Source organism: Hemicordylus capensis, chromosome 5 (assembly GCF_027244095.1).
Source record: "Hemicordylus capensis ecotype Gifberg chromosome 5, rHemCap1.1.pri, whole genome shotgun sequence".
Classification (NCBI taxonomy): Eukaryota; Metazoa; Chordata; class Lepidosauria; order Squamata; family Cordylidae; genus Hemicordylus; species Hemicordylus capensis.
Window position 1 is genome coordinate 244,314,585 of NC_069661.1, and position 13,586 is coordinate 244,328,170.

General features: G+C 46.6%; 1 protein-coding gene across 2 annotated transcripts in view; it reads left to right on the forward strand.

The window, feature by feature from the left end:
• SLCO1C1 (solute carrier organic anion transporter family member 1C1) overlaps nucleotides 1–13,586 on the forward strand; it is a 42,508-nt gene that overhangs the window by 6,572 nt on the left and 22,350 nt on the right. For both annotated transcript variants that reach the window (XM_053256185.1, XM_053256184.1), the window contains 5 exons: nucleotides 6,190–6,331; nucleotides 6,439–6,571; nucleotides 11,106–11,233; nucleotides 11,723–11,869; nucleotides 13,421–13,519. In XM_053256185.1, the coding sequence (XP_053112160.1) occupies nucleotides 6,190–6,331; nucleotides 6,439–6,571; nucleotides 11,106–11,233; nucleotides 11,723–11,869; nucleotides 13,421–13,519 (649 nt within the window). The remainder of the gene's footprint in view (nucleotides 1–6,189; nucleotides 6,332–6,438; nucleotides 6,572–11,105; nucleotides 11,234–11,722; nucleotides 11,870–13,420; nucleotides 13,520–13,586) is intronic.

Sequence of the window (13,586 nt, forward strand, 5' to 3'; positions counted from 1 at the left end):
AGGGCTGCTCCACTCACCCCCCATCCCCTGGTGGTGAAGACGGCAAATATCAGCGCGGGGCAGAAGGCTGGGCAGCGGAGCTCTGGGAGGCCCCCTGATCATTCCGGGGCTCCCCAGGAGGCAGGAGGCCACAGAGGTCCATGGCTAAATCCACCTCTGCCACTAAATACCAGTTGGAGGGGAGCAACAGCAGGAGTGAGGGCATGCCCTCCCCTTTTACCTGTGGGCTTCTCAGAGGCACCTGGCTTATTTCAAGTATTGATGTGTTCAAAGTCCTGCCTTCCTGGGTCTGTAAATACAGCCTAGAGTGAGGGGAATTGTGAATTGCTTGACTTGGGGGGGTTACGAGTTCTGCAGGTCTGCATCCCAACACCAAAGAATAAAACAAGGCTTCACTCTTTAAAGCACTAATAATTCCTTTTGAATTCAGCAGCTCTGACCTTGCACATGGATGGGGACTAACTTTCCCCAGCAGCCAGAGCCCTCTAAATTCCAAGCATATACCTTGCTCACAAGGGGGAACAGAATCTTCTCCAAGTCTCTGGGCAGACTGGCACTTAACTGCGTCCCTCATTTGGCAAATGAAAAGCCAGTTGTGTTCATTAAGTTTGCATTATGAGACAAATAAGATCATTCCTCCTCTGCCTGTTTCAATGGTAATCCGATTCCCGCACTGAATAAACCTTCAGTTGCCACTGAGCCACTCAGGAAGCAGCTTATGGCCTCCAAAAATAGACGGACAATCATATTAGAACGCCAACAATTTTCTCCGAGGTTGGGAGTTTTCTCTGACTGGCAAAGAGGGTTGCCAGCCAACTAGCAGAGGCTGAGTGAATTTTGTGCTTTGGGGTCAATTGCCAGAAAAACAAGAGGCATGGCTGGATCCTCCCCCCTCCATGGTAGCTCTATACTTAAGTAAATAGGCAGCTTTTGAGCTGGGTTCCCTCCTGGAACTTCTAGAACAGGGTGGGCAAACCTGGTGCTCCAGTTGTTGCTGAACTACAACTCCCATCATACCCAGCCACAATAAATTGTGGCTGGGGCTTATGGGAGCTGTAGTTCAGCAACAGCTGGAGCGCCAAGTATGCTCACCCCTGTTCTAGAAGCGCCTAGAATCTGCTGTTGGCTTGTTGCAGTCTCCACACCTATAACTCGAAGTCACTGCCCCCAAATTATACTCAGTTATCTAAATTGTCTTTCGAACCCTGGCTGGAAAAATGACAGCAATTAATTCCTGACAACAGGGATAATTTTGGCCACTGCATTGTTTTTACTCGTCATATGTTACCAGTTTTGCTTTGGGCGGTTTTGTGACTGAGCATGAACACAGGGAAGCAGAGAATAGCCACATTTGCAAAAAAAGTGAAACTGCAATTAAAGGTTGGATTTGTGAATCTGCAGTTTGCCTCACCAAACCTAGATTTGAATTTGAACCTTCAGTTTGTAGTTAGTTTTGCCACTGAAACCTGAGGTTTTTTGGCGGCAGCGTTATGTCCGAATGCGGACGCTGCCATAATCACTGTTTCATGCAGTTTCTGGAACTGTAACCATAGAGAGGGCAGCCCAGACCCACCCAGGATCGTGCCCACTCCCTGCCTGTGGCACTTCTTGATGGCTGTCTCTCCAAACAGTTGCCCCGTCCCCTTGGGGATAGCAGCCCCAACCAGGAATTCTTGAATGACTCTGCTCTATTTTCCCCACAATGATGTTGGGGAATGGGACCCATCCCCTTCCCCTTGGGGGAATGTGTGCAGTCCCTAGGCTTACTCATGAGAAGGATTGGGAAGCAGGATCAGCATTACCAACAGTGACAGGGGAGATTCCTCTTCTGTGATGACAATGGATTCTGTTCCTGAGCAGACCGTTCACTCATGGAGTGTAAGGCCATGGGGATATCCTTTTACAACTCATGAGAAGAACTGTCTCTGGGGACAGGGGTGTCAGGAAGAATTTTTATATTTATTTATCGAAGACTGACCAATGGCTAATTCCATGCGTGGCAGTTTTCACAAGAGTTCAGAGAGCTGCTGGATAGCCATGGGATGGACTAGAGAAAAAATATGGAGGCGGTGGTGGCGGCTGGCCAAAGAAGATGGCGGCGGGCAGATAGGCAAGCGGCCACAACCAGAACGTGGGCAGCCAGAGTAGCTGTGACTGGCAGCCGGGCAGCCGGAGTGGTCCGGCAGGCGGGTGATCGCTGTGACCGGCAGGCGGGTAGCCACAACTGGCAGTTGGCTGGCTGGCGGGTAGACAGCAAATGGTGGTGACAGGTGGGTGATGCAAAATAAGATGATGGGGGCAGTGAAAAAGAAGAAGAAGGTGGCTGCAGACAGGGGGAGAATGCAGTGGGGTGGGCAAGCAAAAACATGGCAGCAGAGGTGGAGCGGGGTGAAGGCAGTGGTGAGCTAGGGGCACAGATACTCTGCACAGAACCAGCTAGTCATGAATAATTTGTGATGAGATCCCTTCTCCAATGGTCCGCTCTCTCACAAGGATTTCAGACCATGGAGACGTGTCTGCAGGCCAGATGGCAGATGCCACCCAGCCTGGTTGCTCTATACAAGCAATCCGTGGGGATGGTTACACCAGCAGTAGATCTCCCTGTCTTGGTGACTGCTGTGAAGAAGCAGTCAAAGTGTGCCTTCCACTAGCCCCTCTGCCTATTTGAATGTATCATCTTTATTTTTGCCTGGAATGGCAACCCCACTCTCCTAGAGTTGCTGGAAATTGGGGCTCCCCTCTCCTGTGATACCCCGTGGCAGAAGATCTGCATATGGTGCAATGCTGGTCAAAACCTGTGAAATTTGAATGAGAGTAAAGGTCTGTCCCTGGTACTGATATTTCCCCAGTCTGCCCATCTAGCTATGCCTGAACACATGGAATGTCAAAATCTCCTTTGGATGCATGAAAGGCTTCCCTGGAGAGGAGGGGGTCTCTGTGCAAAAGTTCTATCATTAACCAGAGAGAACAAGGGGGCCACACAAGTGGGGGCACCTTTTTTTTGATTGCTCAACTCATGTGTTTACAGTCTGATGGAAGACTAAAGGTTGGCAAGCCTCAGGTCTTCCCCAGCAGACTGGCCCTTTCAGGAGAGTCCTAGTCTCCTGACAGCAAGCCACCATGGGGGCAGGAGTGTGGTTTGGTCTCCATGGACTGCTTTGCCAGTGCAAGCCATCACAAGAGCATCCTTGGTCACAGCAGGCTAGACCTTTGCCTAGGATCCTTTGCCCTCCCTCATAGACATATCCCCTCTTCAGAAGTCATCATCTTCCCTTTCCTTTCCTGAGTAACAGAAATCCCCTCAGCATCCCCCGCCCTGCCAGAAATTGTGCTTGTGTGAGACTGTTTTGTTGTGGGGCTCTTACAAGGGCAGCGGTGCAATTGCTGTCAGAAGAAGGGCTTACAAGGCATGGTATTTAAAGAGATTTAAATAAGCCCTTTCCCTGCCGAGGATGGGCGGACCATTTAGAAAGGGGATGATCGCGCTCCACATGCCCCTTTGAAGATTGTGGCCAATGGCCGCCGCCTGGATATGTCCTGTCACCTTGCTCACAGTCTGGTGGCATGGGTGCTATGGAACTTGCTGGGATGAGGCCTTGGTGGACTAGGAAGAGTCACCAAGGCTCTTGACCTGTCCCTTGCCCTCAATATACAGATTACTGGATTGCAGTTGGATGAACGTCTGCTATGCGATTCACAGTTTGAAAAATTAACCACAGGTTCAGCAACCTCCGGTTTCACGTTATGTGTGAATGGTGTCACTGTGTGGTGGAGGCAGAAAAGAATTGGTCAGACCTGGTGAGAGAATATTAAGGTCTTGACAGATTGCTCATGTCCTTTCACTCCAACTCCATCTGGTTAGAAGGTTGCAATGCCACTGAAACTTTACCGGTGTGTGTGTGTGGTGGTGGTGGGGGGAGGATTGGGAAATGTTGCAAGTCGGATAAACTAATGTGGTCTCCTCAAGCAAATGCTATATGTGAGGAAAGCTTCACCCCATAATAAGAAATGCTGGTATTCCCAATCAGTGTTTGACCAGTCTTCGGACAAATGCTTTACTTTGGGGCAGTGTGAGAAGGGGGCTTGCAGGTATGAGCTTGTAGACACTGTACTGAAGTACAGTGTACATGCTTTGCTGAACAACTGAGCAAGCTCTAGTCAGGGGTGCAGCTTGGTAATTTCATACTCTGGAACTAATGGTCTTATGGAGGGCCCTCCCTTGTTATGGGGCCATTCCCTTGTTACAAGCCCCCCCCCAAACAAAAATTCAACAAAAGTTCTCAAAGCAGTTTTCATTAAAGAACCAACCAAAACCAACCAACCAAATAAATAAATAAAAGCTAAATAAGATGAGAGTGAAGACGGAGTTGTCCAGGCAGCTAAACTCAAAGCCAACTAAACTCAAGGTTCTGGCTTAATTGAAGCTTGATTCTTCCATCGCATACATTGACGACTGCTCTGCCCTGAACATGTGCCCTAACCTGTATTTTGCAGGTTCAAGCCACAGAAATAATGAAGTTCTGCAGCAGCCTTTTAGGAGCCCAGCCCTTTGAGGCACCAAAAGGGAGCCTAGCAGTAGTTGTTCAGACCGGCTGCAGGACGAGAACCTGACACAGCCTCTGACCTGCAGCTCACCTGGCGAACTGCTAGCTGCTGCCTTTTTAGCTTAAACAGGTTCTCTGGCAAGAAAAGAGAGAGGAGAAGGAAGAAGTTGGCTCTGTGGCTCAGGATGAGGACTTTTTCAAGTGCTCTCCGTGCTCCTCCAGTGACAAGCTGGGGCTCCCCCGTACTGGGGATGGGGTGGAGAGCTGGGAGGGAGGCTCTGGACTTGCACCTGAAAGTCCAGCGTTAAGAGCACCACTGGCTCTAGTCTGCATGTCTTGAAGAATGAAGAAGTAGGATTCTGAAAGGGTGCTACTGACAGGAGAAGCCATTTTTCAATGTTTCTCTCTGTGTTAAAACTCCAACAAACAAAATTTCCCTGCAAGCAAAAAACCAAACCCCAAAAACCAAACCCAATAATTAGTATATTGGAAAGGAAATGTCTAGTGCAGTCTGCGACTCCTTTTTGTATTGGTTTGCTCCCCTACCCCCACATACATTCAGGGGAACACTTTAAAATGTGAATCTCTCCCCCCCCCCGCCCACCCCACTGGCTACCCAGTCTGGTATGATACAGCCCATTCTGTTTCCTCATGTGTTGACCAAGCCTAGAAAATACTAAAATAAGCCAAAAGAGTCTTGTCAAAACTCATGAAGTTTCTCAGGGGTTTTCTCAGATATCATGGCTATGCTTCATAACCGTGAGTCAAAATATTTATGTTCATGTATGTTTTCTGTCCCTGCTTATGCCAAAGATCATGTAGCCTTATAAATATCAATGGCAGTCAGTCTATTGACTACATAAATTAATCATTCCTCTGAATTAATAATTTCTCTGAACAGATTAATCAACAAATTTGAACACACTTGCATATTACCAAAACACCTTAGAGGTGCGTTTCCTATATGAAAGGAAGTGTAAGAGAACATGATTTAATAAACAAAATTGACTAAAGCCAGTTTTGATATTTAGGGGGGAGAGTTTAATTAGGGGTGTGTAAACCGGTTTGACTCTACTCATGGTTTGAGTCAAACTGGCCCTGTTCGACCAGTTCAAGCTCAAACTGGCCCGGCCCTCCAAAAAGGGTTCAGACCCGAACCGAACTGCCTGGAGCAGTTCCGTGCACAGCCGTGGCCTCCTGAGGACTGGAAATCCTGCTCAAACCTCTTCAGCTTCTGTGAGGACTAGAAATCTGCTGTTATAAAAATGGAACAATGCTGAGAACCTCAGTATGCAAAATTTGTAGCTATTAACAATTTCAGGACTTGCATACACACAGCTGTGCTGATCCTGGATATTCTAGGAAGAAAAAATCTCTAATTTAAGAGAAGAGTTATGGTGCTTTCGAATTAATTTTGACTGCAGTTCTAATATGCTAAGGAATAAGCTCCATTGAGTGAAATGGGGCTTACTTCTGAGTAAAGATGCTTAGGATTGCACCGCAATGTAGCAAAGAGCATTGAAATGGTACGCTAGGGCACCTGTCTCAAGGAAATGATAGACTAAGGCGTCTGGCTCAACGTCTGCACCATGTACACATCAAATATGCTCTACCATTTTCTGTTGTGCTCATTTTTCTCTTACAGATTTTTCTTAGTGCATTATCATTTGTTTACTTTGCAAAAGCTCTGTCGGGAAGCTACCTGAAAAGTACCATTACCCAAATAGAAAGAAGATTTGATCTCCCTTCTTCTCTGGTTGGCCTAATAGACGGGAGCTTTGAAATTGGTATGTGGCATATACAAAAGCTGTACCTATACTGGCAAATAAGCTAAAATGTGGTGTCTCTATGGACATTTTTCTCAGCCAAGGTTATTCTCTCTCTTTCTTTAAAGGGAACCTTTTGATAATAACTCTTGTAAGTTATTTTGGAGCCAAACTTCACAGGCCAAAGATCATTGGAGCTGGTTGCCTAATCATGTCAGTTGGAACATTTCTGATAGCAATGCCACACTTCTTTATGGGGCAGTAAGTACATAATGTTTTAAAGTTTAACCTTTTAGAAACAAATGCATAAGATACCCATTTGCTATATCACCATTATATGCTCACCTTCTAGAAATTGCCTACTATAATGTTGTTGGACTCTTCACCACCAGCATGTTTACGTAGTGGCCTAGGATAGTGAATTTCCCAGGGGTTCACATAGCCCCACAATATCTCCTGTTTCAAAAGTGGGAGGGGCCTGAGTGGATTTTGGAGATTCTATTTGCATTCAAACGTTTAGATACTTAGATATATACAGACTGCCTAAGTAAAGATTAGACAAATTAATGGAGGAGAAGTATTTTAGTGGCTAGAAAACACAATCACCAAATTTGGATGTACTAGGAAACTGGAGGTCCCTTCACCTTGGATTTCCCAAGCTACACGTCCGAATTGGTGAAACTGGAGTTAAGGGCGAGAGAAGACCCGTGGTTTCCCTTTCCAAATTCCACTCTGAACCTTTGTTCAGAGTGGAGTTTTACCACCCTTACCTCCAGTTCTGTGGCACCAACATTATATCCGAACACTGGCACCACGTTGTGGCTCCACAGAACTGGAGTTGGAAGATGAAGCTCCTCCCTCACTCAGGTCCAATTGGCTGTTCAGGCTGTCGTTCTGTCAAGAAGGAAGCCCACCCAGCCAGCCCCCCGTCTCTCTGCAGTCTCACTGATTTCAGAGAGGCCCCTCTCCCCAATGTCCGAATGCAAACGGGAGAGTGGGGGTGGGGTGGGGGGTGCACAGAACTGCGAGTCCATTGGGTGCACAGTTCCGCTTTATACCTAAAGGCAACCAGAGTGAAATAGTAGGGCTGTTCAGTCATGTTGGTCTGACAGGCATCTTGGACCTGATATGTGCCTGAGTTTAGACACAACAGCAGGGAGCCCAGAATTTCTGACTGAGCTCCTTGCTGTCATGTCTGTTGGAATTCCGACATTCCTGTTGGGTCCAAGTTAAATGATCAGCAAGCCGCTTCTCAGCTGAAAGAAATGTTAAGTTATTTTGTATTTCCAGTGTTGGAGATATGACTGCATGAGCAGTGACTCTCAGCACTTACAATTAGTGGCAGAGAGTATAGGACAGCCCCCTTGTTCTCTCTGTACCATCAATCTCTGCTCTAAGGCTGTCCAGATTGTTAGACTTACTCTTAGGATACTCTCTTCTTCTTTATCCTTTCCACCATGAGGTAGTTAGTGCAGGGTGCCGGCTTTCTATCTAAGTTTATAACATCTTAGAATAAATCTTTACTTGCTTTAGCCCTTAAGCGATTGTCTCCAGATCTCTTTTGTGAACTCTGTTCTCATCAAACTGGGTTTCTATGCTAAATAAACAGTTGATGCAAATTCTCCCCTACATCCAATCCCACATGACAATTTGCCTCGCAACAATATCTCCGTTAGGTCAGACTGGATTTGACCCTTTATTAGGCACAGGCCTACTAATTTCGGGCTTCCATGCACCAAGACTGCACTGCATACCCGCATTCTGGGTACAACCAATAGGGAATGTCCATCGGTTTCATGACCTCCTTCTTAATGCCAAGAGGCATCCAGATAGTTGCGATTGGAAACAGAATGTTGGGTAGACGACACTTGGTTTGGTCCAATGAGACAATTCCGCCATTTTTTGCTCGTATTTGAAAGCAGATGTTTTGTGGAAGGCACATGTCCTGGAAACTGATAGCCTGTATCATCTTAACTTTAACAGTAGACCAACTAACAGTGTGACTATAAAGAGCAAGTTTCTGCCACTTCCATCAACTATTGTGAGCAAAAGTACTGGATGGAATTAGCTGTTGACTATAGGTTGGATTAGACCAGGGGTGGCCACCCTGAAGCTCCCAGCTGTTTTTGGAATACTATCACTCTCAGCTGATGATGAGACTTGTAGTCCAACAGCAAAGAAATATACTTTGAAAATAAAAATTTACAGAACTGAACAAAACTAAGTCCTTGGCTGAAACTCATTTCCGTCCTTGTCTTTCCCCACATACTTGATGCCAGTGAACTCCCCTCCCTCCCATTCCTTAGGGCAGAGAACTGGACAGATTTTACCCCAAGGATACAACCTCCAAGTATGTGGAGTGATGCTATGCAACCAATCATTGCAGTTATAGTATGGGAAGAGTGGGGCATGATCATCCTTTTCCCATGGGAGAAAGACATTGCCCACAGTCATGCATGTGCATGGGACTCTTATTGATAGCTATGGTGATGGAGACTCACTAGTGAATACGTCCTTGAGGTGCAGTGGTTAGAGGGTTGGACTAGGAATGTCAAGATCCAGCTTCAAATCCAATTTGCCCTCAAGCTCACTGGATGAACTTGGGCTAGCGACATTTAGGAGCATAGGAAGTTGCCTTATACTGAGTCAGACCATTGGTCCATCTAGCTCAGTATTGTCTACACAGACTGGCAACGGTTTCTCCAAGGTTGCAGGCAGGAATCTCTCTCAGCCCTATCTTGGAGATGCCAGGGAGGGAACTTGGAACCTTCTGCATGCAGGCGCTCTTCCCAGACAGCAGCCCCATCCCCTAAGGGATTCCCTTAGGTTGCTGTGCTCACACCTGTAGTCTCGCATTCAAATGCAAACCAGGGTGGACCATGCTTAGCAAAGGGGACAATTCATGCTTTCTACCACAAGACTAGTCCACCTAACTGGGTAGTTAGGATAAAATGGGGGGTGAGGGAGAACCCACTCTGAGCTCCTTGGAGGAAGGCCATGATAAAAATGTAAGTAAAGTAATTAAGTCTGCTATAGCTGACATGCAGAGGTGATTCACATGATCAAAGTGAAGAGCCTCAAGGTGGTATGTGGGGAGAGTGGGCTTAGCCTTCTCTCCCTGGACACGAGCAGAGTGCTCGCCCTGGGCAGCCGGATCAACCACCCACACGACTACTGGCTCCGTCACGAAGCTGGTTGGGGTTGCGGGGGTTGGGGGCCGCCTGGCCACCGCAAGTCCCGGGATGCCCCACATGAGCATGGGGGGCATTCTAGGGGTGACTCCCTTGCCTGAGAAGCTTGTAGAAGCCTCCCGGTCTGGGGTCTCCTCATGAGCTGCCATGGCGCAAAGGAAAATGATGTTAGCGGAGCGTTCTCTCCATTAACCTGGTTTAAGGGGAGGGGGAATTAGGTGGGCTCGCTGCCATAGAACCACTGGACTTGCCCATGAGCCCAGTGGTTCTGATCCTCACTCGAAACTGGGCTGGTCTCCCTTAGCCCGGTTTCTAGCGATCGTCAGAATAGCTTCACAGCCTGCCTCATTTTGATGTATTAGACATATTGAGCCTTGGGTCATGGCTGGGTCACCATCATGGCTTTAGCCATCTGCATTGATTTTTAATACAGGTCAATATCATCCTTGCTTTTCAGAGATATTTATCTCATACTGTTGGCCATTCCAATGGCTTAAGCAGTGGACTGCCATGGAAGAGGGACGTGCATGTGTGTCTTGCAAGCCAGCCAAGCACCCATCCTCACTACGAGCTGTGTATCAGAGGCCATCTGGAGCTATGCATCAGAACAGCTGCCATGGGCAATAATGGCAGTAACAGCGCAGCTGCTGTGATGCACAGTTTCAGAGCCACAGAGCAGCCTCCATCCCTCTTTCATGGGTGACTTGCTGCAAAGCACATAAGCCAGTGGAAGAGAACTGGTTCTCTTAGCTAAGCAAGGTCCACCGTGGTTGCATATTATTTATTTATTTATTTGATTTATTTGATTTCTATACTGCCCTTCCAAAAATGGCTCAGGGCAGTTTACACAGAGAAATAACAAACAAATAAGATGGAACCTTGTCCCCAAAGGGTTCACAATCTAAACATAAATACAAGATAGACACCCAGCAACAGTCACTGGAGGTACTGTGCTGGGGGTGGAGAGGGCCAGTTACTCTCCCATTGCTAAAAATAGAGAATCACCACATTAAAAGGTGCCTCTTTGCCAAGTTATCAGGGGTTAGGATATGAATGGGAGACTATATGCATGAGCACTGTGAGATATTCCCCTTAATGGATGGAGCCGCTCTGGGAAAAGCACCTTCATGCTTGCATGCAGAACATTCAAAGTTCCCTCCCTGGACTCTCCCATATCGGGCTTAAAGGTAACCCCTAACCCTAACTCTAACCCTAACTCTAACCCTAACCCTAACCCACCTTCGAACTGGTCCAAACACCGGACCTCCGGACTGCTTTGTGCAAGACAGGGCTGAGAGAGATTCCTGCCTGCAACCCTGGAGATGCCGCTGCCAGTCTGTGTAGACAATACTGAGCTCGATGGACCAATGGTTTGACTGGTAAAGGGCAGCTTCCTATGTTCCAGTGCTGGCCAACAGGACTAGAGAAATATCTGTGGGTGACTTCTGCCCTTCCCTAAACGTCTATTTCCTGTTACAGCATATTAGAAATCAGGCCCTAAATCAATATAAATTGAAAGACTCTGGAATGAGTTGAAAGAGTATATATTATTCCAAATTGTACTATGCAGGTTTCTTGTAAAGACACTGTTGGTTTCCACACAGCTACCAGTATGAGATATTTTCTTCCTCCTCCTCCTCCAATTCAACTGTCAGGATCTCCCCATGTCTGCAGGATCAAAACCAAATACCAGTCTCAGTCCTTGAAAGATCTCAGGCAAAAATGCATGCAGGTGAGAATAATCTATACTTTTAAAATAAAGCTGATAATCTCATTTATTTAAATGATTTAGAGCAGGGATTTTCAATGCTGGGTCTCCAGATGTTATGGGACTTCAACTCCCATAATCCCCAGCCTCAGTGGCCTTTGGTTGGGGATTATAGGAGTTGAAGTCCAATAACATCTGAGGACCCAACGTTGAGAATCCTTGATTTAGAGTACACCATGCTCATTAGCCAATGAATTCATGATAGCTTACAGAAGTTAAAATTGTAATGAAACAGCAGCAGTAAAAGAGATCTCAATGGCCATGGCCATAAGCATCTGCCATTACAACAGTATAATCTGTGCAATAAGAATATTAAAGCAGGAGGTTATTTTAGCAGCTCATTCTTATGCCTTTTCTGTTCCATGGGAAAGCAGATGTTTGTGGTATAAGGCTACATAAGTAAGTCTCATGTTTCTGAAGACAATCCTCTATCTCTTGGGTTTGTGTGCACAGGGTGTGACAAGGAAGCTGGAACTTCCATGTGGATTTATGTTTTGTTGGGCAATCTACTGCGTGGAATTGGGGAAACACCAATTCAGCCTTTGGGAATTGCGTACATCGATGACTATGCCACAGAAGAGAGTGCAGCTTTTTACATTGGTATTGAAAAAAATACTGTTTAAACTTATATTTATGTATTAATTATTTATTATACCACCCTTCCAAAATGGCTCAGGGCGGTTTACAACAGGCAATTATCTCTGCAATTCTAGGTTGGTTCTTCACCTGCTGTCTGGATGAACTCCAGTTATCTTGGTTTTTTCAGTGAATTAAGCTCATGGTCTCTTCCGGCTCATGGCAGCCATTTTTATTCCTGGTTTCATGCAGTGCATGGGTTATGTATGCTATTGTGAACAGAGAGCCCCATTTTTAGTGACCACCCAAACAACTTTTAAAGTGCCTTACCAGTCAACTGGTGCTTTACCAGTCAATTCACTCGAATTGCTTAAAATACTGTTGGCTGGTTGTTGATTAAACTTTGCAGCTCGAATTTGGAGGAGGCAACAAACATGAAGGGTGAGCCAAAGTCATTAGCTAAAGGCAGGGCAGAAGATAGATACTGACACTAGTGAAGGCAGTTCAAAGGAGGAAGGGGGCACAGTCAGTGATTGTGCAAGAAGGCAGCAAATCATGGGTTGCTCAGGCTGGCTGCTCAACAACAGCAAGAGTCAGTTGGCTGCCTCTGGAGTGGAGCTGTGCAATGCAGCATTGTTGCTGTGTTACAGCCCCCTGCTGGTCCAAGCCTACTACTGAATTGGAGCAGTGGAACCCAGCATGGTCCATAAAGGGCAAGGTTATTGGTTCAAGTCCCAGCATTCTAAACAGAGGCCACATTCGCACATAATGTGGAACCGCGGGTCGAATGGACACGCGGTTCCACTCCCCTTGCTCTCCCACCTGAATTCAGATGTTCAGGAGAGCTCCCTCTCTGCAGTCCTGCTGATTGCAGAGAGGATGGGGATTTGGCTTCCTGGGCAGTCCCAGCAGCCATTAGCAGCCGGACCAAGGGAGGAGCTTAATCCCTCAACTCCAATTGTGAAAGACCCTGATTGTGGTGCTGCGTTCGGAAGTAACACTGGCACCGTAGAACTGGAAGTCCAGGAGCAGATCCTCACTCCAAACCAAAGGTACAAATCAGAGTCTGGGGAGGGAAGCTGCCGGCCCATTGTCCTGCAAAACTGCGGCTGCCCGCATTCAGATGTACAGAAAATGAAACCCTTCACCTCTGGTTTTGTGTTACGTGCGAATGCGGCCATTGTGACTCCATGACCATATACAAAAATGGTTGTTGCACATATCACCATGCAGACTACCTCAAGGCAAAATGGACAGAGGCAAGCAAAACTGGAAAGGCCCTGCCACAGTCTTGTATAACCACACTTACTTTTAAATGTGGTTTTGGATGCAAAAGAATAGAACAGGTGCCCAGCAAATGAAGATGTTGACTTCTCTTTACCAGTTGACCTATTGCAATACCAGTTGACCTATTGCTAGGGCTTATCCAAATGTTCTCAGGCAGACTTCCTTGGCTCAAAAGGGAGGCGTTTTGGGAGCAGATGTGTAAAAGACTTCATTAAAACCCCTCACATAATTTTTCTATATCGTAAGATAACTCTTCAGCCTGATATACTGTTCTGCTTTCTTTCACAGGGTGTGTGCATACGGTTGCAATTATAGGGCCCATATTTGGCTTTCTTCTGGGGTCTTTGTGTGCTGAGCTATACGTAGATATTGGCTTTGTAGACATGGGTAAGTCTGGACTAGCTTCCAACATGGTTTTGCATCTCAAAATGCAAAGTACAAAAGATATACATAC